Here is a 27,328-nt window from a genome sequence, read left to right as displayed (position 1 = left end):
TAAAAGATGTGGAGCCGGGATAAAAAGATTGTTAAAACCGAAATATTTTTGCTCAAGATACTTTCTCATTTTACATTTGATGAAAATAAGAGATAGGTTTAAAAAAGAAAAGAAAAGCTTCGGGAAGAACCGTCATGGTCACAGTTCTACCAGCAGTGACTTTTACACTTTTTTTTTTTACTAAATATTCTCAGTTATGACTCTCACACAAGAAATATTTTTGGAAGAAATTTATTGGCACAGTTCTAGCAGCAATGTGTCCCTGTTTATTTCCGACATTGGTCTCATAACATTGCAGTAAAAATCCTCTCATGCAACAGTAACCTTTAACAAATACAAAAACTGTAAGTTTTGACACTTTGAGCTCAGTTGAAATGATTGTCAGCGCAACAGAGTAAAGTGCATCTGCACAAAACACATAGAAATCAATACTTATGTTACTTTTTTTGTTGCTTTTTGGCTACATTCTCAATGACTTACTTTGACAAAGTGTGACTATGAACAGAATATTGCATGATATGGCCTTAAACGGAATTCAATTTAAAGTAGAAAACATATATTAAAAGGCTTTAAATGCAAACACAGCTGTACTCAGTGCTCAGTGTTGTTACAATGCTAATTATGATGCTGGGGGGGGGGGAGGAAGATGCCACGTAAGTGGAATACTGTACTGTTCTGCCTTTTTACAGATAAATATGTTAAATACATTCTGCTGAAGATTTACCGCCACCGACTTAAAAAGACAAACGCTAGCCAGAGCGACCCGCTCTCCGCGTCAGTAGAAAGCCGGGTTCGTGTGCTCGATGATGCAGCGGCGGCAGTGGCGCCGGACGAAGCGCAGAGCTTCTGGTGACACCTCGCAGTCCTGAACGTTGAGAAGCTGCAGCTCGCAGCAGTTAGCCGCCAGAGCTTTGAGCCCTCGGCCCGTCACGCTCTCGCAGGCCCGCAGGCTCACCCGCCTCAGGCCTTGGCAGTACATGGCCAGCTGCTCCAGCCCGCTGTCCGACACCAGTGGGCATTTCCCCACGTCCAGAGATTTCAGTTTGGGGCAACTCCTGGCCAGGTGGCCCAGACCGTGATCCGTCAGCCCCTCGCAGCCCCTTGCGTTCAGGTAGCGCAGTCTGGGGCAGTAGCGGGCCACGTAGCGGACGCCCACATCCGTGATTCGGGTGCAGTGGGCTACGCTCAGGTAGCGCAGGCAGCCCTCCAGGCGGGCCACCTCACGCAGGCCGAAATCCCCCACCAGACGGCAGTCACTGAGACTCAACTCCCGTATCGACGGGCAGTGGAGGGCGAGGTGGCGCAGGGCTTCGTCCGTCAGTCTGCTGCAGCGGCGCAGATACAGGTGAGTGAGGCGAGGGCAGTGCGAGGCGATAGTTCGTAAGCCCTCGTCCTCGAGCGAAAAGCAATCGGTCATGTCCAGGAAGTGGATGGAGATCTGCTGGCCGTGCATGGGGGACAGCTGGAGTGAGGCCTCCTGGGTAAGGCTGATGCAGGTCACCTTGGAGCAACCTGGTCAAAAAAATAAAAATAAAAAAAAACTCAAGTGAGATAGACTGCAAGTTGTCGTTTTCAGCTAAGATGATTCTTAATACAGAACATGCCTGGGGATAAACTACACACCACATTAGAAAATGTCTGAGGGAGTTCCACAGGGATCTACTTTCAACACTAGTGTTTTTTGTCATTTTAAAAATGACTTGTAACCGAGACATAACTTTAAATTAAAAGATAAAACTTGATGAAACACAGATTTAGAGACTTGTAAAAAATTATTAAATGAATAAAAAGAAATAATTCAATACAAAATTACAAATGAAAACTAATCAAATGAATCTTTAAAAATGCAGCCATCTGCTGATGTCAGTCATTTTTCCCTTAGGAAATGATTTGAGCGAACCGTAGAAGTTTTGAAGTCTGCTTAGTGGCCAACAGTGGGATTGCACCGTAAATGAATGTACATCAACACATTTTCATTTCTGGAAAAATTACTCTGAAAAACTCAAAATGACCATAATGAGGGTCAAGGTGTGATTATTTTTTCCCTATGAAATGTGTTGTTGCTTCATGATTTTGATGTCGCCAAAACGTAATGCTTATTGTTTGTTTCATAACTGGTGACTATATGATGTTTTTATGATGTGAAGCACTTTAAACTGCCTTGGTGCTGAAATGTGCTACACAAATAAACTTTTTTTTTGTAAATTGTGGTTTAATTAATTAGATTTTAATTGCTATTTCTTTTTCAAACCAAGCAGTTTTCTTAGTGCATGCTGGCATCACTCTGCGTGCATGAGCCTCATTTTCTCTGGCTTTCAACTGCAGCTTTCCTCAAGCACACAGACTCAGTGGTGATACGGTGGAAGGAGCCCAAACTTAGATGCTGATTTTACTTCAAAGTCTCGTCTATAGCTCTATTCATCCGGAAAGCATGACTGGGAAACTTGAAAAAGACTTTATTCTTTGAAGATGCCCACTTGATCCACCACAGAATAAATTAAACTGATGCTTGGAAGATATTTTTTAACAGAATGGGTCTGCGGGTTTTTGTCTTGGATCACTTAACATTCGAACTGAGTCAGGAGGGAATGTCATAAAGGCTGCTAAGGATCGAGGGAATCATCACAGCAACCAGAAATTATGAGATGTGGCTTTATTTTACAGGTCTGCCACATGGGGGCGCCAGAGAGTCTGGTAAGTTTTGTCATTTTTCAACAGAGAAGTTGAAAAATGACAAAATCAGCTTGTGATTGTTTTTCCTCCGGTCAAACTCACTCAGTGTGAAGGTGTTTGCTTGCACTGTGCTAATTTAGTGGTGCAAACGCTCCCACCTACAGCAAACAACGTTCCGAGTCGACGTTATTTGTGTCACTTCCTTAATGAAAGCAGCAGACTCGCTGTTGAAGAAGCCTCTGCTTTCAGTTAAAGAAAGCCTTTCTTCTCCCACAGGGGGACTGGAGGTTGGCAGAGCTGCTCCTGTACCTCTAATGCTTTTACCAGCTTTGCAAGAAATAACTGAAAACCAGCGACTGGAGATAAATCCACACATGTGTACAACATAAGGAAGCAGCCACTTCTTAATTTAACCTGAATGGAATGGTTGGGGCTCCAGGCCAAGTCGCTCCTTCACTAAATTGTGCTCCCATTTTGATCCACTTGTTGCCAGTTTGGCTCCTCCGACTTCCATTTCACACCAGTAAACATGTCAGTTCATACTTCTGCCCTAAATGATGCATATCATTTGGCTTATGTTTGTAGATGAGTATTTTCATGAATTATGGAGGTGCAAAGTCATAAAATTGCGTAAATGTCATGAATAACTGAATTTACTTATGCTGAGTTTTGCAGGCTTGGCACTGCACAACGTTTTCAGACATTTTTGGCCAGTTGATAGTCTATAAACACTTATAGAAGCCTATTTTAGTAGGGGAAACACCAAATATACCTTTATATGCATTGAGACAAACATTAGAAACAGTCTTACCACGACCGGAGAAGCTAACATCTACAGTCTTCCTTATCTATGCTTCTTGGGGGAATCAGTCAATCAGAAAATAAAAGCCACATCTGGATTGGCTGCTTTGCAAACACCATCCAATAGCATGTCCAGCAGCACTGCGCATTGGTATTTAAGCTTCATGAGCTAATTTTATTTTATTTTTTATATATTATGGATACACTGTACAATAAAATCCATGAACAGGTGAATCCACAAATATTAATCCAGATGAAAGTCCAGTGTAATTGATGAATGAGGCAATGTCTGCAAGGTAGTGGAGAGTGAAGTCGAGCTGTGGTCTTTCCCATGCGATCTTTCCTATATTCTGCAGAATAAATCAAGCATACTCTAACAATTTGAGCAGCGTATTTACGTTACAAACATCTGCCGTTTGATTCTATTTTCTTTTGTGTTTGTCTTCTTACCTGAGAGGTCCAGGTGTTCCAGGTTGGGGCAGCGGGACACCACCTCAAACACGGCATCGTTTGAGATGTTATAGCAGCCGGCGACCTCCAGGCGTCGCAGCTCCGGACAGCACTGGGCCAGGTTGTGCAGGCCGCGGTCGGTGAGCCTCTTGCAGCCGTTGACCACCACTGTCTCCAAAGTCAGGCACACATTGGGGGTGTCCTGGCACAGCCTGTGGGTCAGGACTCGGATGGCGCGGTCGGCATGCAGCAGCTCTCCCGTGAGCCGGATGGTGCTCCACAGACGGGGATCCCACGCCAGGTTGTACCAGCGGCGGCACACGCGAGCGCATCGGCAGAGCTGGTTGGTTGGGAGGTGGGAGAAGATCTGCAGGAGGGTGTGGTCGGGGAGCAGGTTGATAGGGGCGTAGTGGTGGGATTTGGACTGTCTGGAGCGGGAGTGGACGCCAGGCTGGGGGTGGATCACGGCCACCGTCTCAGTGTGGGCGGAAGAAGAGGATGAAGAGTTTGTCTCGTTGCCATTACTTGAAAGGGCGGGTGAGGAGAGGGAGGAGGACTTGGACGGTAAGATCAGACCTGGGCTGGGGGTGCTTAGAGTTCTGGTGCTCGTCTCCAAACCTGAGAAGAAGAAGAAAGGCAGGAGAAGATGAATAATTGCAAATTTGTAAAGTTACTACCTGCTGTACAAATCTTTAGATTTTAAAGTCTTGGCTTAAATTTTTTCATTTGGATTTAGCTCTGGACTAAGGAATATGCTTTGGCCATGTTGATATTCCAGGCCCTAACACGTTTTTCGCTACAATTGTTCTGTGTTTGCTCTGCCGATCTTTTCCTGTAACTAATTGATGCAAATCTGTGATTCTCCTCAACATTGAACACTAAGCCCAATATGGCTGGTAGGCCAAGATTTTTATCTTTATATAAAAAGGTTTTAAATAAAGTTTTATATAAGAATAATCACTGCAGCAAAACCTTTTCGATTAATAGTCATAAGTGACAATTAAACAGCTAGTGACCAAATTGGCTACGTATAATATTGATGAATTTCTGAAATCGGTGGCCATGTTTTCTGTTTTTGACGTGTTGATTTCCACACGCGAGTCTTCACGCCACCTGATGAAAGAGTGAATGAGTGGACAACGGCTGCTCTCGTTGCCTCAGAGAAAACTGACAATTACTGAGTCATCCGCATATTTTATGACGAAGCGATTGTTGAAAGCGCTCTGACACATATTGGTATACAATATGAACAACAGAGCTGAGAGTACACACCCTCAGGTTGAGTCAGTTCAATAAGATGCATTGTCAATAAAACAGTACAAGGAAACATATTAACCTTAATACCCCAAGGTCTGCCTGGAAACCACACCCAAGTATTTTTGATTGGCTGATATCTTTTTTTTAATCTCATTTAAGTACACGTAACACAGATTGAAAACACAAAAGCAAATGTTTTGCATACTGTTGTATTATCATGAAGCACATTGTAGCTTTTAATATTTTAAATATTCAAACAGATGAGTGAAACAACATTTTATTTATTGTTGTTTTTCCTTTCCTATGCCCACTCCTTGCCCTGACTCAATACCATGTGACAGTTTGACAGGTCATTTGTCAAAACTGGATCCAAATTGCAAGTACATGTGATTAAATACATCTTGAAAGTACTTGCAGTGGAAAAAGTACCACAGATCCTATAGGATAAAAACATCCCCAAGCAACAGAGACCAGACCATCGCACCACCTCCACGTTTGACTTTCAAGATGATGTTTTCTTTTCTGAAATGCTGTTTTAGTTGTACTTAAGATACAAAATGACACACACACTTTTGTCTCATCAGTCCACAAAAAGGTTTTCCAAATCTCTCGAGGATCATCAAGATGTTTTTTTGCCAGTTATATTCATGTTCTTGTTGGTCAGCTGTTGTTTTTACCTTCAAAGAACAGTTCGCCAATCAAACGCTGACCTTAAATGGGGCAAGTTAACCCTGCAGTAGAGTAGGTGTTGTTCTGTGGGCTCTCTTGTGACCTCTTGGATGAGTCAGCGGTGTGCAATCTTGGTAGGACGACCACTCCTGATAAGGTCCACCACTCTGATTTGAGGGACTGAACAACATTCTTAAAGAATCTTTGCATTAGAGCCACGGTTTCTTTTTACACCATCAGCCTTGTTTTCTTTGACTAATCCAACTTCATCCAAGTTTCTATGCACCACAGATTTGGAACAAACTTCCAGAAAACTGTAAAACAGCTGAAACACTGGGTGCTTTTAAATCTCAACTTAAAACCCACCTGCTTAGAGTTGCTTATGGCTAAATTAGGGTTAGAGTGTGGGTTTTGATGTCTTCCATGTTTTTATGTCTTTAATGTTTTAATTTCTTTTTCTTTCTTTTCGACGTTTTAATGATGTAATGTTTTTTTATTTTTATTTTTTTCTCTCTTTCTCACTGTTTATTTCTGTTTTTATTGTAATTATGTAAAGCACTTTGAAATGCCTTGCTGCTGAAATGTGCTATACAAATAAAATTTGATTGATTGATTGATCCAAGCCATAGATGACATCACACCAGCTTAGTAATTAATAGTGATCAATCGTCAAGAATTTTTATGCAATTAAAAGGAGAGAGAAATTAATATACCTTGGAAATACATTGAAAATATGACCGGCAACAAGAAGTTAGTGAAGAATAAGAAGTTTTTAAAAGAATTAATAATTTCTTCAATGTTTCTGTGTTTGAAGTGACAAACTTTCACAGTGATGGTTAGAAGAGCAAGTCACACCAGCAGCTTTTATCTTACGCGTAACACAGTTTCTGTGGATCTCATTTTCACATTTTGGGACGTTTGAAGGAAAAAAACAAATCAAATTATACACCAGACGTAAGTTTGCTGAAGCACTGGCAGGGCCTCTCCATCAGATAAGCTGAGTGGCTTCAAAGCAACAGAAGCGTTTGCTGCTGCAGCTGCCAACGTGCGGTCGGCCCTGTGCAGAGGTCGAGGTCTTCCCAGTCTGAAATATTATGCGCCGATTGCGCGTAGATGCAGCAGTAATGAGCGATCGCTAGATCCCATCACTGCGGCATGAGACGACAAAATCCTTCCTCTGCCAAAGCCTCCGACCCGATCGCCCAGATTCTTCTCCATTAAGCCGGGACGCTGTGTAAACTCCTCTCATGCATCCTGATATTCATCATTTATATTTCAACCTTCACTCTACGGGCGTTTTGGCAAAAATAATGAGGTGATAAATCTTTTTGTATGAGCTATTGAGGTTATGCTGGGATTTTTTTCTTGTTTTTCTTTTTCCAGAAACCCATCCTCAGAAAGGATTTACAGAGTGTTAGAACTGCTAAGGTTTTTATAACAACACTGAAAAAAAATGCAACTGTGGAGCAATATTATTGGAAAAAATTTACTTTGACGCAAGAGAAAAACGAGCTACTTCCAAACAAATGTCAGAAAAACTTTCTGATTCATGAAGAAATCACCTCAGTTTTCAGCTCCTGGTATTCTAAAACCCAGATGTTCCACATTTTCAGTCTGCTAATGTAACTATTGCCTCCCTATAGCTATTAGGTAGATTGCCTTTATGCTGCAAAATCATCAACCTGTTACATAATTCAAAATCAGTAGAAATTTCTTCAGAGGGGGCAATCAAAATGCCACTCTTGTAAAACTCATCTAAAAGGTTTTACCACAGTCACACAATGCCACGGTCCTCCTTCATGCACAGTCCTCCTTCACTGCATCTGGATGCAGCTTCGGAACAGGAGATGACACCTTATTGGAACGATGCTTCCACCAGAGAAACAGAAGCTTGCATAAAGTATTCATAGCCTTTAATCAGGGCATGTAGTTTTACTGCGTGCAAAAGATTTTTTTAATCATTAGATCTCATTATAATGTCATTTCCTCATCAAAAACGTACTTTGAGTTTTGCTTTGATTCTTTCATGCATGTTTGAGAAATCCTTTAATCTCCCGTGGCAACCATCCAGCTGTGCAAAACGGCTGGGTGGACCTGGCTCCGCCCTTGAGGCGTGTCTGCAGTTTCCAAACTTTTGAGCTTCTGCCTCACAAAGCAGACCTCCCCCATTACTCTCCCATTCAGCTCCTTCAGACTAGCCAGCAGCAATTAGCAAACCCCTGGTGGAACGGCTGAGCTCTTTATAGGAGCTGCTTCTCAGTGCGAGATGGTGAAAATAATGTTAAACAGTTAAAACAGGAGCTATGTTGTTTTGACCTTCTGAAGGCGGAGTTTCAGAAAGAGCAAGAATTTCTTAAAGAGACAGAGGTCCAATTTCAAGGCTTTGAATTACTGTGTAAGTCATATTTGATATATGTAATATTCTTGTAACCACTGAAGGTAACATCATAGCTTGATCGTGCTATAAAATGGCACTATGTGCTTGGAAAACACATAATACTGCACCTTTAATAAATATTCTTGTATTCTTCCAAGTGTTCTCGATCTGGCAATAATGTTTGATTATCTGAAACTTTTTACTGAGACAAAAAAGTAAAAAAAAATGGAAGACATCTATCATTAGGACTAAGTTGATAAATGTTCGCCGTTGGACCGACAGTCAGCTGTTTAAACACCGGATGTCGACATAAATGACAAATGTGCGCCATCCCGTCCGTCACGTGGCTCCGTGAGCCGGTTCTGACAGCTGGGCGGTGGTGCCGCCCTCGCAGATCTCTATTCCAGACCGGCGTCTCAGTCGGCCTCCTGGCTCTGGGCTCTGATGACATCCACAGACTCTGTAGCATGTTGTCTGATTCACGACTACGCTAGAAAAAAAAAACCCAACGCCATTCCTGTGCTGACTCGCAACCAAACTGAGATCGGAAATTGGAAAATTGCAGCATTTTCATGCATCACATTTCTGCAGGTGGTCTGTTAATGATTAAGTTCAATTTGCCTGAGGTCATCTGGCTTATTTTGGCAAATACATATTTTAAACAATAATAAATGTTTTAAGCTTCATGCAGAAGACTTTAATGGGCTGATGTCACTGCAAACAAATCCTCCATTGTGAAATTCACACAGCTGTTCAAATATACCCTGACAGTAATGGCACTGCAGGTTTTATATGCAGAGTTTCAAAATCGTAATGGCTTCGTCTTTTATGACGTCATGTTTGTCAAGACATGAAGAAGAATCACAGGCCGCAGAGAAATGCTCCAGAAATTGGGGGAACTCTGTTAGTTTTTAAGGTTAACAGGCCTAATTTCAATCAACAGTATTAAAAAATACATTAAAGCAAAAACATCGGATCTAAACAACCTTTGAGTCATTAGTTCCTGATGGATGAGGCACGGCTCTGCTCGGTTCCAAGCTGAAGTAATGCTGTAGATTCTGTACGCAAAACATCTGCAGCTGCATAAAGAGCAACTTCCAGTTGGTGTGATTACATGTGTGACTGATCAAAAGGCGGCTTCAGCTTTTTACATTTGCAGGGACAGTAATCACACCAACCACTCACTCCGGGGTACAGATGAGTAAAGTTGGCTTCTCCTTTGTGTGGGGATGCTCTGGGATTGTTAATCTGACTCCATTGATGGGACTTTTCAGTGTTTCACGAACCTTTTCCTGACATTTTACTGACAACAGTCAGTTAATTGTCAGTTTAAGTTTACAGGTCCATAAGTGCTACTATAACGAAAAGTAAACTTGTCTGAATACTGAAACTAAAACGCTAATTCTTATTGTAATTACTTATTCGATGGATTTGATTCTCAGTTTATATTTTACACTAAAAGCGGAAAAAAGTTTACCAATTATTTATCATGTTTTCTATGAAAATACAAAATTTTCTTCAGGTTTGCTCCCATTGTATTGAAAATGGTGCCACGTATCCAATATTTCCTTTAGTATTAATATTGAGTTTATTATATGAATTCCACACTGCATGTACAGACAAGAGAAAAAATACCAGTGATTAGGCAAAAAAGAGACTCCATATTCCTGTAAAATATCTGCATCTCTAAACTTACAACCCACTGCTACCTTGGAACACGGCAGTGGCAGCATCATGGTGTTGGGATCAATAGCTGGTTGGTGAGTGAAGCTAAATACAGGACAGAAAACCTAAAATAAGCTGAAAAAAAGCATAAAACCAAGGTAAAGATTCACCTTTGAGCTATAAACACAGCCACAGCTGAAATGATAATTTTCCTTACATTTTTGCTTGGCATTACCTAATTAATAAAACCCTATAAAATATAGCAAAGTTGTGGTGTTACTATGAACAAATGTGGACTAGTTATACAAGACAATGTAACCTAAATATGTACAAAAAACACTTATGACTTACGTAGGTGTGGCTACAAAATCCTAAAACCATTTTCTGATTTCTAATCTTGACAAAAGGGAAAACTGAAAATTAAACATTCACTCCACATTCTCAGCATCAAAGGTTGAGCTTTCGGTTGCTGCAAAGAAAAATAGGCCTTTGAATGAGCTAACCACGAGTGTCATGTTTTATATCTGTGTATCATTACCCCAACAAATACCACGCAGCTGTTCAACTCTTTCTCGAAGGCGCTGCAAGTGCAGCTGGTGGACGACTCAGCTTGGTTTCGGAAATCAGAGGAGAACAGTGGAACATCTGGTCTTTACCCTGGATGAAGAACAACTGAGCTCTGGTGAAGTGAAAGGAAATCTCATGCGTTCTGAATGCACACACAGCCACAGCAAGGCATACTTGGCTGAAAGCGTTCGCCGCTAATGTGCGATCTGTGCCGATGCACGGCAGCGCTGCACCAGGTTCTCATTAACGTTAACTCAGCCTTGGTTCTGAGGCACATCTGGATGGTGCTTTCATACTAGAAGTTCAATGTAAATCAATCAGTGGAATCACTAAAGAGCCAAGAGGCCTCAGATGTACAGAGCGATGTGGTTTTAATGACAAAAACCTAAATAATTTTAAAAAAAAAGAAACAATGAAAGAGCAGGTTTATGGGGACTTTCAAAGGAAAAACTGGGCAAGTGAGAAGATAAATTGGGAAAAAAAAAGAGTCTGCAGACTTTACCAGAGATGGAGACAAGTGCAACGGAACGGTCAGTCCAGACTTCGGTCATAAACCAGAGCCAGGGGGATTCTACTCAGAATCTTTCAGCGCGTCGAGGCCCTGCTAAGACCCCGTCTGGAGCTCCAAGGATTATTACTGCTGCGTCTGGCAGAATGGACCTATCTATTACCTCTGTGCCATTAGCTGTGAGACATGTTACCACTCTGCAAGGTTCCTTAGGGCCCTCGAGGGCCAGGAATGTAAAGGAATCCGGTGGATCCTCCAAAACGCAAACCCTCATTTTCAGGAAAAGCAGAAAGCTACAGGCGTTGGACTTAACTAAACCAAACACAAATGATTTATCAGCACTGGATGGTTACATGCTCCAGTTTTATTTCAAACCAAACATGTGAGGAAAAAAAAACTGCTGGGATGAAAAACATCTGGGTCTGTCTCGGGTTTTATTGAATACATGGAAGTTGATATTAGCGTACAGTGTGGCGGCTTGGCTATCAGCACCACAGGAAGCGCAGACGGCACTGCACGACCTGGAAAACAATGGGACCTGCTAGTTCCTTCACAATGTGCACACTTGGGCAGGAAACAGACCTCTTCTCACCGAGAAAGCCTCCCTTGTTGCGCTTTTCTCACAGTCTCAAGACACTGCGCTAAAGCAGATTTGCAGAAACCACAAAGTTTTCTTTTTTCCACAGTGCAACTTGTTTCCAACTTGAGCTCTTTAAAACTCTCCATGCTCAGTTTTCACCTCTTTTCATAAATCCATTTTTGTGTTGTCTGTCCACCCCACATTTCCAGCACACATATGGAAGAAGCAAGTAATTTGGCATCATTCAAAAAAAAAAAAAAAAAGGAGTAGGCTTTTTGGGAAATTATGTCATTCCTAAACGTTTGTTCAAATGGAATGCCAAAGACGAAGGTTGACGAAGTCAGGAGGAGGAGTAAAGATCACAGTGTGCCTCTCTGTACAGTTCATTCATGCCGGTGGAGTTGCGTGACGAGGTTTAGAGCGAGGAGGAAAGTCATGTTGAATGATGAAGGATGGAAATGTGGCTACACATGGCACCCAGAAGAACTCCTCACCAAGCAGGAATGGGAAAAGGGAAACTGGGCCCAAACGCTTGATTTGGTGATGATGAGTAGCAAATGTTGTGATCTTATGTGGTTAAAGCAACAGAAAATGGGGGAAGGGTTCCAACATTTGGGGCTCTAAAGTCCTGACACAAAGGATTCAGTCTAAATGAGAGTTATTATCGTCCTCTTTCTAGTCCTATAGCTCATCCTGGAACTCATTTTGGACAGATTTGTGTTGCTCTGAGTCCTTTTCCTTCTGAGCAGCCCTTTATGAAACCTCATGATACTTATGAGCTACGTTAAATCTGTGGACATGCTGACCCTGTGGAAGCTAAGCATTTTGCACGGCACAGTCAACTCATTGATCTTGAATGGATAAAGGGAGAGTCTGTGGAAATCCCTCACCAGAACATCCCAAAGGCTCTCAACTGGGTAAAGCTCTGAACTCTGCGGTGAAAGGAACGTCTCCTGATCCCTGAACTGCTGTTTTACGATTTGAGCCCAATGAATCCAAACATCTTGGAATATCACTGCGTCATCAGCAAAGAAATAATTCATTGATGGAATAACCTCATCCATCAATGAATGGATGAGTCAGGTGACCTCATAGTGTTGCTGAACTTTGACATGAGCAACTGCAGCAGCCCCAGATCCTTGCACTTCCCCCACAGGATGCTGCAGTAGACAATAGGCATGTTGGGCGGATCATTTCAACCGTGTCTCTTCTTACCCTGACACCCTGATTTAAGAAGATAAATCTGGATGACCTTCATGACCTTCTTACATTACTCTAGTCCAATCTTTCATTTACAAATTGTAGCCTTTCTCGCTTAGCTTCGCTGAAAGTGGGTAAGGACAGATCAAATTTGAGGCGTGGAATTCAAAAAAGTGCCAGGAATATTTTTTTTAAATAATACGATTTTAGAGTTAGAACAGAACAATTTCTTCTCAAAAATGTATGCTAGAATTTATGGAAAAATGCAACTGGGACGAATATGTCGTCAGGCATTCTTGCATTAGTTTGGTGTGGAGTGCTTCAGATGGTCGGACTTAATGAACAGAAATAAAACCCATATCTGTATTGCTTCCTAGATAATAGGGTTTATGTTTGTTTGACTGCATGGCCCTGGAGTTATATCTGCATCGAGATGGTATGTATTCTAATAGTATTATGAGTGGTGTTCCTAATCAGGTCCAATCCTCTATTGTAATAACATTCATCTGTCTGTGTTTATTCTTTAATCTGTCACCATGAAAAACAGAAAGCCATCCAAGACTCCCTGTGGAATTATAAAAACTGCTTCTCATTTTTGTGCCGTTGCCGATTCAACCACAGCCGACACATCCAGGCTTACGTAATGACACACACCACAAACTGAGACGAAGGGAGCCTAATGTGTTGGTTCAGCTGGTCCATAGCTGTGGTCATGCTGCCACTTAAACGTCCCAAAGACCCAGGTGGATTACATCAAAAACATAACAACCCGAGCCAGGATCTTACAGGAAGCAAAGCCAGGTGGAGTCGCTGCCAAATCCTGTCAAACGTGCTGCCGGCGAGAAAGCGTAACGCTTTTGCAAAAAATTTCAAACACTCTCAAAACTACAGGGTCCGCATTCTCTGCCTGTCAAAAATAGAGGATGGGAAGACTGAGCAGTAATCAGCGAAGAGTTACGAGATCTGCTCTCTGCGCTGGTGTGTCTCTCCTTCGCCTCCTCCTTTTTCTGGAAATCTGCTTGCAATTGTTTTGCTTTTTTTTTCCGCTCTCGTTCTGAGCTTTTTTGCTTCGATTTCCTGGCTGTGGCAGGCCGAGAGAAAAAGGAGGAGGAGTGAGGACAGCTGATGGAGAAAACGTGAGGAAAGCAGCGCCGAATGTTCTTCTCCTCTGTGTTCTTCACATGGACAAGCTCCAGAAGCAAAACCTTTACACTTCCAATGAAACTTGCTATAAATTCATGAGACGGCTTCAGCTACTGCTCGATGCAAAATGCTCTGAAGTGGAAAAAAAAAACAACATTTCTAAGCATAAAAAAATTCAAAGCAACTCAAGTTAGTATTTGCTCTGTAAGGTGAGAAGTTCAAACATCCGAAGAAACAGATGCATCCACATTTAAACAAACTTCTCTGTTTGGATGCAAACATAACAGAGCTCCGGTGAAGCAACAGAGCAACTCCGACTCGAATCGTCTCTCTACAGTAAAAACAACAAAAAAGAAATGTCCCAGTGGCAATGACACACACGCAAACATCTCTCTGTAAGGAGTATTTCAGCCTTGGCGCAGCAAATGTCAACAGTGAAACACTATATATCTGGCTGAGCAAACACGAGTAAACAGTTCGTCAGTACTCGAGGTTAGTTTATGGGTAAAGTGTGACGGATTTGTTGCTCCTGGAAGGTTGTTAGAAATTGAACATGTTGTAAGAAGGGAGTTTTCATAGCAGAGCTGTTTAGACTTCACTTCTGACCTTTACACTGGCTTCAACACATCACTGTGGGGGTGTGAGGAGGCTGTATTTTCATACATATTTCACACTGAAGCATGAGTCTGTCACTTATAATTATTTATGTGATTTTACGTTGTTTTAACAGATGAGGAAAATCGCGCTGATGATGTGAAACTGTAATGGAAATGTCAAGGGATTCTGGTTTATTACCATTTTTTGATGATTGATAGTTCTTGACTGTGCACCTTTAATATTTAAAGATTATAATCTTCACCAAGCCTGTATTTGCTTATCAGTGTGTTACTTCGTGCTTACGGCGGGAAGTTGGTGCCAAAATCAGAACATATTGTTTACGCTGCAAAATTTTACTTTTTTTTTTTTATCACAGTTCACTGGTGTTTATGTTTTGGGTTTGTGTTTTCATCATTTGTGGGTTTATAATTCCAATAAGGGTCTTGCCAACTTTAATTGTTACTCTCATTAGGGTTTTGCCATTGGCGTTCAATGCTTTGTGTTCATGTTCTTAGTTTATTCCTATTTTCTATTCTTTATGCATTTAGACTTAGTTCTCATAGGTCGTGTCGTTCTTTTCCTCCAGTTTATAGTTTGAGTCTCACTTCACCTCCCTTGTGTTAATTAGTCGCTCTTGCTCAGTTTCCCAGCTTTTTGGGGCATAAAAATTTATGTTTTATTTTGGTGAATGGTGAGAGTTTTTGAGCAGTTTTCACAATTAGTACTTTACTGGTGAGCTTGGAATGGTCTGGCGACCCGTTAATTGCTGGGCTAGGCCTTCCCTGAAGTCCAAAAAAAGAATAAAACAGTTACAGAAACTGAATGCATGGTTGGAGTTTATTGACACTGAGGTGATTGAGGTATGCTGACTCCCTGTTGCTCCCAGACTCAAAAGGTGACAGACAAGCAACGTGACTCACGACAGACGGATGCTGAACATGACTTGTCGGCATAATGATAATATTTCACAAAGTATATTTAATTGTTTTAGAATGAGCTTTTATGGGACTAAATTAGAGACTTCAAAGCAAATGCTATTAATGATGTTTGTGTAACATTTTTCCAATTTTTATTTTTTATTTTTAGGTGATCAATTGTAATTTTCTCCGAATACAAAGTTGTTATTTGAAAAATACATCAGTATTGTTCTTTAGGGGTTATCTGATGTCACAATTTTTTTTTTTTACCTGGAAGAGTCGTCCACAGTAGAAGGAGGGACCGGGTCGGGCGGCATGCTTTTTGTGTCTGTCGGCCATATTGGATTTAACAAAAATCATTTCTTGCATTTGCAGCTGATGGCCAGTAGTGTATTTTATGATGCATTAGTGTCCACTTCCGTGGTCTGTGCGCATTTATAACATAAAAATCCACAAGAAGCACAAGAAAATGACTTTTAGACAGCTGCCCACCGTAGCGACCACTATGCACAAAAGGGTTAAAAACTCATAAAATCCACAATAAATTCAAACCTGTGCATTCAAATACTGTTTGAAAATGAATCAAAGTTATTTGTTGCATTATTGATTCACGTGGACCAAAAAAATATATAGACAAAATAAGCTCAATGGACGAGCTCTGACCTCTACTCCATATAAATCTGTGCAGACTCGTATGGCTCAGTCAGGGCTGTAGGGAAGCTTTTCCGCGTCGCCGTTATCACTGCTTCTTTGGTCCTTGACTCCAGAGAGGAAGTGGGCCTGTTCATTGTTCCCTCTGCTTCCCACCTTCCTGGTGCCACTACAGACGGTTGAAGAAACTGACCTCGAACTTCTCCTCTGAGGTGCCCAACACCCACACCGGGTCTGTGTTACATCAGTGTTTGAAATTTAAACAAAATCTCCAGCTGACACAAAACCGCCTACAAATGTCAAACCACACAACCTCCTGTCCGGCTCCCACTTTGTCTGGGCCGCATTCCTCAGGTACCCCGACTTGGACAAATCCTGGAGGCCCAGATAGGGTCTAAGTGTAACCCCTGCTGAGAAATACTCAATTTCATCCCAAAGGAGGGATTTACTGTCCAGCACTGTGCCTGTTGAGTCTGGAGCTAATAGGAAGCTAAACTAGGTCAGGCTACCACAAACCTGCCTAAATAATAACTGAAAGCAGAATTGCACAGCTCCCTGCCCGACTCGGTTTGTTTTCAACAGAAGAGTGAGTGAGTGAGTGCAACTTCCTCATGCTGATTTTCTGGGAATGCATGCAGGATTGGTGAAAGACAACAGGCAGTGCCCTGGTTCTCATTAGCTGACTGATATTAACGCGGGCCAATAACTTAGCACTGTGGTTTTTGTTGAGTCTTAAAGAAAATCTTTCCTTCAAATTATTGTCACGGAATAGATTATGAATAGATTATTTTTAACAGAAAAATGAAAACTGATGCTCTGTCTAACAGCGCCTCTGGTTGGAGTCCCAGACACAGTGGCTACTAAAACTACATCCTCTAAAGGCAAAGAAAATTACTAATATATTGAAGAAGGTCAAATTGAATTTGAACTTCTAGGATTACTTGTAGCCGCACGCTGTTAATACCAGACTGCTATTTCACTCGGTAATTAGATAAACGTCACAAAACAGACACCGCAAGTCCAAGTCTGCTTCCCCTCACCACCACACAGAATCGTAATATTCTCAAAACGTCAATGATTATCTGGTAGAGTATGAATATGTCCCCAGAAGAACTGCAACGCTGCTCCAAGGAATAAACTTGTGATTTTAAAAAAATGGCAGTTTGTTGGCCAACAGGCACAAACTGGTGTAATATTTTGGTAGTGGTAATTTTGACCTTAAACCGCATGGTGTCAAAGTGAGAAAACGAAAACTAGAATTAAAATAGAAGAAAAGTACACTCTGGACAAATGCCAGTACAAAAAACAAACTGCTAATACACCTGGTGTTTTCATTCTCAGTCAAAATACCACTTTACAGTTCTGGTTGTGTCCCTCTTTCTTTCTTTCTTTCTTTCTTTCTTTCTTTCTTTCTTTCTTTCTTTCTTTCTTTCTTTCTTTCTTTCTTTCTTTCTTTCTTTCTTTCTTTCTNTTTCTTTCTTTCTTTCTTTCTTTCTTTCTTTCTTTCTTTCTTTCTTTCTTTCTTTCTTTCTTTCTTTCTTTCTTTCTTTCTTTCTTTCTTTCTTTTTCTTGTTAGCAACAAATGTTTTATCTCAACCGGAGATTCTGCAAGAAAATATGTAGCTTTAACAAGGATTTAGTTATAAAAAAAAAACAGTTGTCATGTTCTGATAGCATCACCAAAAACATGCAAAGCTTTGTGACTTTTACTTAAGATGCATGTGGCTTGAAGTGCTTCTGCTAAATAACGCATATTTGGGAATATTTAGTGAGTGAACTATTAAAACAGACGGTTATAAGTGTTTTTAGAGGGGGCCTCAAATGTTTGTGGATGTTAACTGTTCAAGGACAGCTGTTGCCCCCAACCCCCACGAATACCAGGATGCCCCTCCACACACACACACAGATGACTGATGGCTTGCACTGCATGCAATGGGTCAAGGAAGTTCTCTTCCATGTGTCGCACTAGCAGAGGAAAACCTGCACACTCTGTGATGCCAGTGAAACATTTCACACTGCAGAAAAAAAAAAAGGCAAATGTTTAAAACAGAGTTGTTTATCAGAAACCAGTCGACGCCTGCGGCTGTAGCTGTAGCAGCGGCAACTTGAGCTGGAGAAATTAGAAGTGTCTCTCTTTATCGGATTACCGATTTGTTTGCTTTAACGGAATATTTTAGAATCACTTGTTGCTTCTGAACGCCTGACCTGTGCGGTTCCAGTTCAGTTAAATACAGTGGCAGCAGGAAAAAAAAAAAAAAAGTCTCATTAAATCGTGATGCTTGATGCTGAGATAAAAAAGCAAACCGAATCAGAGCAGCGGCGGCCGTAGCACAGCTCTGGGACGGTATGAATACTCCCAGTGTGCGGTGGGGAAACAGCCCAGACTGCTTCCTGATTAGTTTAGTGGACCACAGGACTGTGTGGGCCAGAGCTGCCTGATCTGCCACTGCAAGCGAGGATCCGTACAGGGGTCTGCACGGCCTGTGTGCGCTTGGTGTGTGTGTGTGTGTGTGTGTCTTTCTAAGGAGGGGGGATTTGACTGTGGCTGTGGCGGTTGTAGACCATGTAATTACTCCCACTTAGCATGGAGAAAAAAAAATAACAATTTCAGTCAAAACACAGTTGAGAATTATGGTTTGGACGCAGTTGTCTACTGTCTGTTACTCACTCAGCCCGTATCTGCACAGGTTGTGCTCAGAGGAGACGCATTCGGGACAATTATACAACTGCCTGGGTTTGTTTCCTGAAGCTCCTTTAGGTGGAGAGATCCGAATGAGTCAGCGCTTCCAGACGGGCTGAACGTGCGGCAATAATCGGATTCTGCTCGCTCCGAATCGTAAAGGTTAAACGGGTGAATTAGCCTCTCACATCTAGCGTGACACTCAAACCAGCCAAGGCGTCGTGCGTTTGCCAGGGATTTTCTGCCTCTTCGGTCCGTAACTTCTGCTCCCCGAGAAACACCTTGTGTCTCTCTGCCGAGTGGCGGTTATAAACACAGGCTCTAGCTCCTATTTGTTTTTGAGTGGGCAGCGCCAAACCACAGGAATATTACGTTCACCATTGCCAGAGCAAATCTGAGATTGGTGACGACAATGGCTGACAGCAGCCGGGTGAGTGTGCTCTGTGTGTGCACGGAGGGAGCAAAACAGGCAATGAGTCACGGCTCAGCCGGAAGAAACTGCACCAAGCTTTCAATCCGAACCGATCGGTGACTTTTGAGTTTGGAAACTTAATGCCTCCTAATGACATGTTTGTTACAAATAAACTGAATTTTTTTTCACAGTTTGTCAAGTTAAAACCGCAGATGTTTAAGGATTCATGTGGTGTGCAAACAAAGATTATGAGTTAGGATCAATTTTTTTTTACAAGCAAAGATCCCAAAAGATTTGATTCAGCCTTGTTTACTTCAGTTCCCCGAATTAAAATTCATCCGCGTAACCTGAGAGATGTATTAGAAAACATCAACAAACAAAGAAACGCAAAGGAGGAAGGGATAACGTCCTAACTTTGAGCAGGTGTCGTTTTGTCATATAACTGTTCAGAATGAAAATGAATAATATCTTCATGAATGAAAATTGAAGGTACAGGAGGATTTACAGCAAATATTTCATAATATTTGACACAACACAGACGTATCTGTAGTGAAGGCAGTAAGGAATAGATAATGTTGGTTGTAAATGTACATGAAGGACCACAAATAGAAAAGGACTTTAGCAAAGTGGAAAGAAAACTTTATTTTACAAAACAAAAAAAGAAAAACTGAAAAGTGTTGCCAACGTCGTGTTCTGCCCCCTTTAATCTGACTCCACTAAATAAAATGTTGGTGGGAATTTTGCGTACGTAAAAGAAGAGCAAACATGCTCAATTTAAGAACCTTAAAATAAGTACCTTATTTTCACTAAGTTAAGATATCACTGCTCACAAAATGTTTTCATACCCTTGGACTGAATCGGTGACTTTGCCCATAAGCATTGTGACTTTGGCGTCGCTGCTTTGCTGAGGGCGTCGGCTTTTACCCATGAAAAGAGAAAGTATGAACACAGGATTCAAACAGGAGCAGAAGATATTTCGTCAGTAAGGGGTTTTCATCAGCAGAACCATATTTTGGAGAGTAGTAGGGCACAGCTTTTTACTCAGAGAGTAAAAATAAGAGATCAAATGAGTGGTTAAAAAATTGTAAATCACCCTGAACACATACCTTACCTTTTGTAAAACACAGTGGAGGTAGCGCCATGCTCCGAGGAAGCTGTTCACAAATATGCACCACAAAAAAAAAAAAAAAGAATTTTTTGTGGTTGTAACGCAACAAGACTTGCAAAAGATTAAGGGGTTTTAATACTTTTCCAAGGCAATCATGGTTTGGCATTTTGTTGGGGTAAGCAAACAGAAAATTATGCAGAGAAAAGAGGGAACCAGAGACCTAACCGAGTGAAGTTTAAGTTCCTCAACCTCATATTTACTCTCTAGACTGTCTTCATCTTTACAACAACAAAGAAAAAGCCTCTCCTGCAACCGTGCGCCTCCCCCCCTCCCTCCCGCCCTGCTGGGCAGCACTTTGATTCTGATACAACCTCAGTTTAGATAAGCATTCTTTCACTGTGAGGAGCCAGAAGTGTGTGTATTTTTTTTCCTCCATCTTCTGAAACATTTTCTTGGTTCTGATGGGAGCTGGAACCAGGGAACACACAGGTTTCTGTCCCAAAAAAGGCAGCGCGCGAGGAGGAGGAGGAGGAGAGACAAGAAGAGGAGGAAAAAGGGAGGGCAGTTTGGTTAATGAGCACCAGATGCCTTACCTTCAGTGGTAGCCACATTCTTCAGAGCCTTAGTTGGTGTGTGATCTGTGCTTGAGCTTATGTCAGAGGAGATGCTTGAGCTCCCTTTACCTGCAGAAATGGAAAACAAATGGACTTCAGCTTGACAGCTGGGAAGACAAGTAGACCTTTTCAGATTTATGCGTCACTAATCTGAGGAAATCTGTGCCCAACAGTTGCTGAAAATGATTGGGTTTTTTTTCCGTAAGAAAACTTTTCAAGTGCATCAGAGATAATTCCACTTGTATGACAACCTTAGTACAATTCAAGTGTGAGGAGACCAGAAAAGCCATCAGTCTCTGCTTTTATGACGTTTATGTTGCTCAGTTGAGGATAAATATCTCCGCTTGGCACATGCACAAAGTCTGGGCTGCTCTGTTTGACTAAGTATCTGTTTTTGGGGGCTTTTATTCGGAGGAGGAACTAAGTCCACTGCAACCTCTCCCCAGTCTTCATTTCCACATAGGACAATTGAGGAAACGCTCCAGAGGAAGACAAAAGCATTTAATAAATGACTGCAGCTCTTCCGCAGCACATTTCTTAGGTCACGGTCTCGTCTCTAAACTGACCACATCAAAGCCGTTTCATTGAGTCTACATGGATTCATAAGTCTTTCTGAATGAGTTATGTTTGTCTTTATAGATACTTGGTTTAAATTTCTTTATAAGGACTATAGAAGTTATGGACAAAGGGATATCACTATGAAAGAGTGCCTCTGCTGCTGGAGTGGTGGCTGCAGGCTGCTTTTTGCATGCTTGGAAATGTTGGATTTGGCATTTCGGTCCTTTGTCGGGATGCAAAAGCAGCTTCGTGGCCTTCGGTGCGGAGAGGTGTTTGCAAGAAGCGATGCCCAAAGGTCAGTCACTTCCGTGAAATAAACTCTTCCTGAAAGAAGCAGTAATTTGAAGGGTGCAGAAGAATGTTAAAGGCACATTACGACTAATAGAGCTCACAAGAAGTGAACACAAACGACACAGCAAAATGTAGAAGAGGAATGAAAATGTCTACATATGAAACGAACACCCCCAAAAACACTTCAGGCTGAAAAAAATGTAATTTAGTGTTTTGTTTGACTGTCTTGTTTTTTTTTTTGTTGTTTTTTGTTTTTTTGGTTGGAGGGCAAAAAAAAAAAGTTTTGTAAAAGGTTCTGCTTGTTTCCTTGTGGATGGTTTGCTGCATATTTGTAACCAGTGTGTAATTAATTGTGGAGATAGACTTGAAAACAGATGTGGACCGAAGCCCTGAAGAATTCTGCTCTTGTAAACAAGAAGCACGGCTCTTGTGGGTTTCGAAGCAGAAATGATACTTCTGTAGAATAATTAAAGCAGAGGATTTTGAAATTTAAACGTTTAATATTCGGACAAGACAAAGACGGAGCCGTCTGGCCACGGTGAGAAGAAGAAGGACGAGGTTTTCCAACATCGTACTGTGCTGACGCTCAAGTATTCTGGTGGCAGTATCATGGTGAGACAGCAGATAAATTGTTTTGCTGTGATACTGAGTTGTTTCATTAGCAAATTTAGCAGCATGTTCACGAGGATGACTGACAGCACTATGACCTCCTGGCTCTAGTTGGCTGTTTTTGATCGGGAGTGATGCGTTTCTTCAGGCGGCAATAATAGCTCAGGGAAGAGGTGGACGAGTTTGAACTTTTCACAGACTATCTGTCGTTTACTGCCAAACATGGTGAAGGTTTTAACAAGTATGTAAAAAAAAACAAAAACATATTTTTTTAAATAAAAAGTATGTACTGCAGCTTTAAAACACATCGGGACTCCTGGACACCACAGCAAAGACTTTTATCTGCAAATGGAGAAAACTTGGAACCTTAACAAGCCTACAAGGATTCCTCCACTGTGACAACAATCTAAAGCACCGCAGGCCTCCCTCAGGGTCACTTAAGGTCAGTGATCATGATTCCAAGAGGTTGGGCAAAAATGGTATGAATCCATATTTAAATCATTTCCAGGGTTAGAGTTAGTTTTGTGAACCCAATTGAACCAAGAAGAGGCGACAAAGTGACAGAGAAGACAAGTGGTTTGTAAACATGATGAAAAATATCCGTGAATTACTGAATTCAGTTTATAGCTTCTAATTTGAAGTTGAAAATCTGAACTGCTTACATCGTTTTAACATGAAGTTAATATTTTTCCCAGCTTACATTTTCTTTAAAACATGCCCTAAACGTTAAACCATTACTTTATTTTTAATAGTCAGAAAAAAAGTATGCTTTACTCTTAATAGCCTGCACATGCTAAGCTAACGTTAGCTAGAGATTTGAAACACTTGTCTAGAGCAGTACTTAGTAAGGGTCAATGATAAGAAAAACAGTAAATATTGCTAAAGTTCTTGTACACCCACTGCCATGTAATGCATAATTTCCTTCAGCTATTGTTACCCTCCTAGTGCTGAAGTGATGAAGAGTGAATCAACATGAGCCGAGTCCAACAATCAGTCTGAGCGAGTCCGGAGGAAGTGGATGTCCCATCTTCTCAATGCGTTTCGTCCTTCTTAGTAAGATAAATCTTCCCATCACACAACATCTGGATCCTTATCTAAACTGCAAGAGCTGAGCTTTAATTATTGAAGCATTTAAAATGATGTGTGTTGATTTTACAATCATGTAAAGTTTAGGTTACATCCACTGCACCAGCCATGAATTAGCCCGTTTTTCCTTGATGGGCTCAGGCTGATCATTGATAGATTAAATAAAAACCTGTGATCTATTCATTAAACACATCAAACTAAAAACCAGCGGCTTGTTTTTTGAGTTGTATTAAGATCAGATACAGTAAAATAACCACAGAAATGTCCACTGAGGAGTAAACTAATGCTGTTCCTAATATTAAATGGTGTCTACATCCTTTTTTGTGGTAAAAGTACTACTAGAATACGTTTTTAAATTGTCTCCTCAGTTAAACAAGGATCTCAGTTTCATTGTAAATCTATTTATTTGATATTAAATACATGCAAAGGTTTGGTTTAATCGCATTTTCAAGCAGAATCCCTTCTGCGGAGCTAAAAGAGCAACTTCAACTCAATTAGAAAAGCCGCTGGTGAAGCTTAACATGATCAAATCAAAGGTGGAGAAGGACCACATGTTTTGCTTTTTGTTTTTTTAAATCACGAGGTTCAGGCATTTCTCCGCACTTATTGACTTTGGTTATTTATACAAACATCACTGCTCTGGGGCCAGAAATAATGCATTTGGCTGCACTGGACAGCCACTTTAATATGATAGGCGCAAAATGTTAGTAAAATGTTATTTATGGTAATAAAGATGACACAGACTGTCCATCTGAGCTGATATTCCAGGATTATTAAAGCCACATGGTAGAGATGTAATCATCCTATGGCATGAGGGTCAACAGATGACGGCAATGTGATAAAAATGAAGTTGAGTCGAGTTCAGTTTGAGTTTATGTTACATTTCTGCAGATTAAAAAACACCATATGGATTGGACAGCTTATATATATATATATATATATATATATATATATATATATATATACACACACACATTTGTATTTCCAAAGCTGTTTTAAATTTTGGATTTACCTTCACACATTTGATAATTACTTTTTTGCTTATATTTCCTATCCTAGCTCTAATTTTTGATGCTCCACACATCACCACATTTATGATAATAATCAGCTGCAGGAATCCTCTTATCACAAAACTAATAAACATTAAGATGGCTTTCCGTCATTAATTATTCTGCAAGACACTCCATGCTTGCAAAGTTTAAGTAAAACTAAAAAAAAAAGAAGGCTGAGGAAAGTCTTATTCTGCTTATTTTATTTTTAGAAGAGTTTAGAGGGAATCATCTGAAAGTGGGTTAGTCCATTTGTTGTTAATCAAATGAACTAAACTGATAATCAGCAAATGTGTCAAAGGCAGAAGGTTGTTTGTAGATCTGGAGGACTCAGGTCCGTCTCATCACATCTGACCAAAGTGAAGATATCTGACCATAATTCAATGGTTGGAGGAAACCTTTCACATCTTAGCTCACCGACACCTAACACCAGATGTTACATTGGACTCAGATAGCATGTTGCATAACAAATACTACTTGTTCAAAAGGATTGAGAGTTCAGTACTAAAGTGTAGGTGCTTGGGCATAGTGAGCACCTCCATATTTGGAGGAAACCACACAAAACACATCAGCAGAGAGACTTAAACACGGTGGTGAAGTGGTGCTGACTTGAGCTTATTTTGCCATCACTGAAGCATGCGAGTAAAATACCTACCTGACAGATACAGTTTGCCTGGATTTGAGTCATGGAAACATTGAAGAAAAGTAAAGAGTGGGGAAACTTTCCTCCACAAAGAGGCTGATAAAGATACGCTAAAGTGCAAAAGCTTTGAGATAGCTGTGGCCCGAGGCGGATCTACAAGATCCAAGATCCACAGCTTTGTCTTCTCCAAGTTCGTTTTGCTGCATAGCAACAGTGCTATTAACTGCACCGCCATGCAGCCCGTAAAACCAGGGCTGTCCAAACGTTTTGTCAAAAATCATCGGGCCAAAAGTACTCCTGGGCCAAGAAAAAAAAACCGGAATAAAAACGGAAGTTGAGCAAATAAAGCAGCTTGGTATTCATTTCTAGAAGAAAAGGGGTTATTCATTGCATAGATCCTAAACTAAAAATGATTTTGCACATTTGCTGTATTTTAAACTCAGTTGAAGAAAATTATCTTAGGTTTAAAACAAGATTTGTGTCACTTTCTTACAAAACGCCAGCTATATTTGGACAAGTTTAATACATTAATTAAAAGCTATTCTGGGTGCAGCAAAATGGTCTTTCCAGTAACAGTCTCTGGATATGTGTGGTTCTATTTGTTATAAGTTTGGCTGAAAAGAAAAAATAGACATTTTGTTTGTTGCTCTTAACATTTTTCCATTGTAACAATAATTTCACCCTGAATAAAAATAAACTTTAACAATTTTGAATCATTCTTGAACTGAGGTTGGGGCCACACTAGATGCACAGTGGCCAACAGATTTAATTTTAGAATAAATGTAGAGCCTGCTCACGTTTTTCCCCTATAACATAAAACACCAAAGACCAAATGAGGCGAGTTTTATGCATAAAATGGCTTCCAAGTCTTAAGATTGGGAAGGAAAATCTCAGAAACTGTTTCTTGTCAAGATAAGGTGCCCAAACCACAATATTTTGTCTCCATATCTACCTTCAGTTAACCAGCAAGAGAAGGTTTTTTTCCTTTTAAAACAAAAAGGGCCATAAATTACAGCAGTTGTGTTGACAGATGACTATGTTGCTCTGCCAAGGCAGCTAATTATGTGAGATGATACTAAATTTGAACTCAAGATATCACAGCCAGTGTCTGCAACACTCAACTGTTTAGTTTCACTTCATAAAGAAAAATGCAAACTGATTTTAATTGGGTCAAAAATAGAAATAAGATGAAGAGGAGTTCATTTATTTTAGGTGTTCAACACGTTTTACATTTAAAAGTTAGGAGATACAGCCAGCAGATGTCACTCTGTTTTTTTTTTTTGAAAGACTTTATAAAAAATGTTGCATATAATAAAATAGCCGTTAGAGGTCGAAAAAGACCAAGAAAACTAAGGATGCCTGAAGAGAGAAAAAAAAAATCTCCAACTCAACCAACCCTGCGTGGTCTTCCATTTTTAGTTTACTACGGGACAAAACACGCAGATAACGGGATTTTCATACCAACCACGCCGAGAATTACATACGAAATCAACAGATTCGACATAAAGCGTGACTAGAAGTTCATCATCGCTTCACTTACCCTCGCTTCCATACTGTTTTCCATTGTTCGCACCCATTTTAAAGAATACATAATCTACGAGCAGGCACTCGGGTTTATCAGGCTGAACTCCAGAGGAAAACACAAAGGAGGCAGGCAGGCTGCTTTAAAGCTGAAGTTTGCTGTTGCCGTTAGACCCGACTTCAAATAGTTAATCCAGATGTTGAACTGAGGACGGCGGAGCATTGCGCAAAAAAAAAAAAAAACTAAAACTCGAGAGTCCAGATTTGGTGCGTTTTGCAGCGTTGCAGACTCTAAATCCGAACATCCGCAGACAAAAGTCTCGATTCCAGAGGAGGTCCAAGGAAAACTTTTCTTTTTCTCTTTTTTTTCCTGAGAAGTTCCCCCTTAAATGGTAAGCAGCTGTTTATCAGGATGAGTGGAGAGTCCAGACAGGCTTTGTGAGGACGCGCAGATCCCGTCCACTGGTTTGGGATTTAAAGAGACCGCAGACCAAGAAAGGAGAGCTTTTTTTCTCCCCCCCTTCCCCTCACACACTTTTAGGATTTCCTTAAAATAGGCCAAGAATGCGACCTTAAAATAGTTACAGTTCTATTTATTGCATACACAGTTCTGGTCAATAATTTCCACCTACAGATGTGTTTGATAGGAGTAACGTGGCTCACTGCCCAGGGCGAAAAGAATGAGGGTATGGCACAAGTATA

General features: G+C 40.9%; 1 protein-coding gene across 1 annotated transcript; it reads right to left on the bottom strand.

Annotated features, from left to right (window-relative positions):
* Positions 1–215: 215 nt before the first annotated feature.
* On the bottom strand, positions 216–27,078 carry si:dkey-192l18.9 (F-box/LRR-repeat protein 7). Its single transcript, XM_008396546.2, has 4 exons — positions 26,646–27,078; positions 20,849–20,938; positions 3,925–4,542; positions 216–1,512 (listed from the first exon to the last, which is right to left on the bottom strand). Exons 1-4 carry the CDS (start codon positions 26,680–26,682, stop codon positions 776–778), a joined length of 1,482 nt encoding a protein of 493 aa, XP_008394768.1. The 5' UTR covers positions 26,683–27,078; the 3' UTR covers positions 216–775.
* Between the last annotated feature and the right edge of the window lie 250 nt (positions 27,079–27,328).

The sequence above is a fragment of the Poecilia reticulata genome, linkage group LG20, assembly GCF_000633615.1.
Source record: "Poecilia reticulata strain Guanapo linkage group LG20, Guppy_female_1.0+MT, whole genome shotgun sequence".
Taxonomy (NCBI): Eukaryota; Metazoa; Chordata; class Actinopteri; order Cyprinodontiformes; family Poeciliidae; genus Poecilia; species Poecilia reticulata.
Note: the sequence above shows the minus strand (reverse complement) of the source record. Positions and strands in the feature narration are given on the sequence as shown.

Bases quoted from the DNA above. Each gene is read 5' to 3' on its own strand.
- si:dkey-192l18.9 (XM_008396546.2), bottom strand. From the start codon at position 26,682: ATGGGTGCGAACAATGGAAAACAGTATGGAAGCGAGG. The intron at 20,939-26,645 runs GTAAGTGAAGCG...CCATTTCTGCAG, and splicing joins AAAACAGTATGGAAGCGAGG to GTAAAGGGAGCTCAAGCATC. The intron at 1,513-3,924 runs GTAAGAAGACAA...TTTTTTGACCAG, and splicing joins GGAACACCTGGACCTCTCAG to GTTGCTCCAAGGTGACCTGC.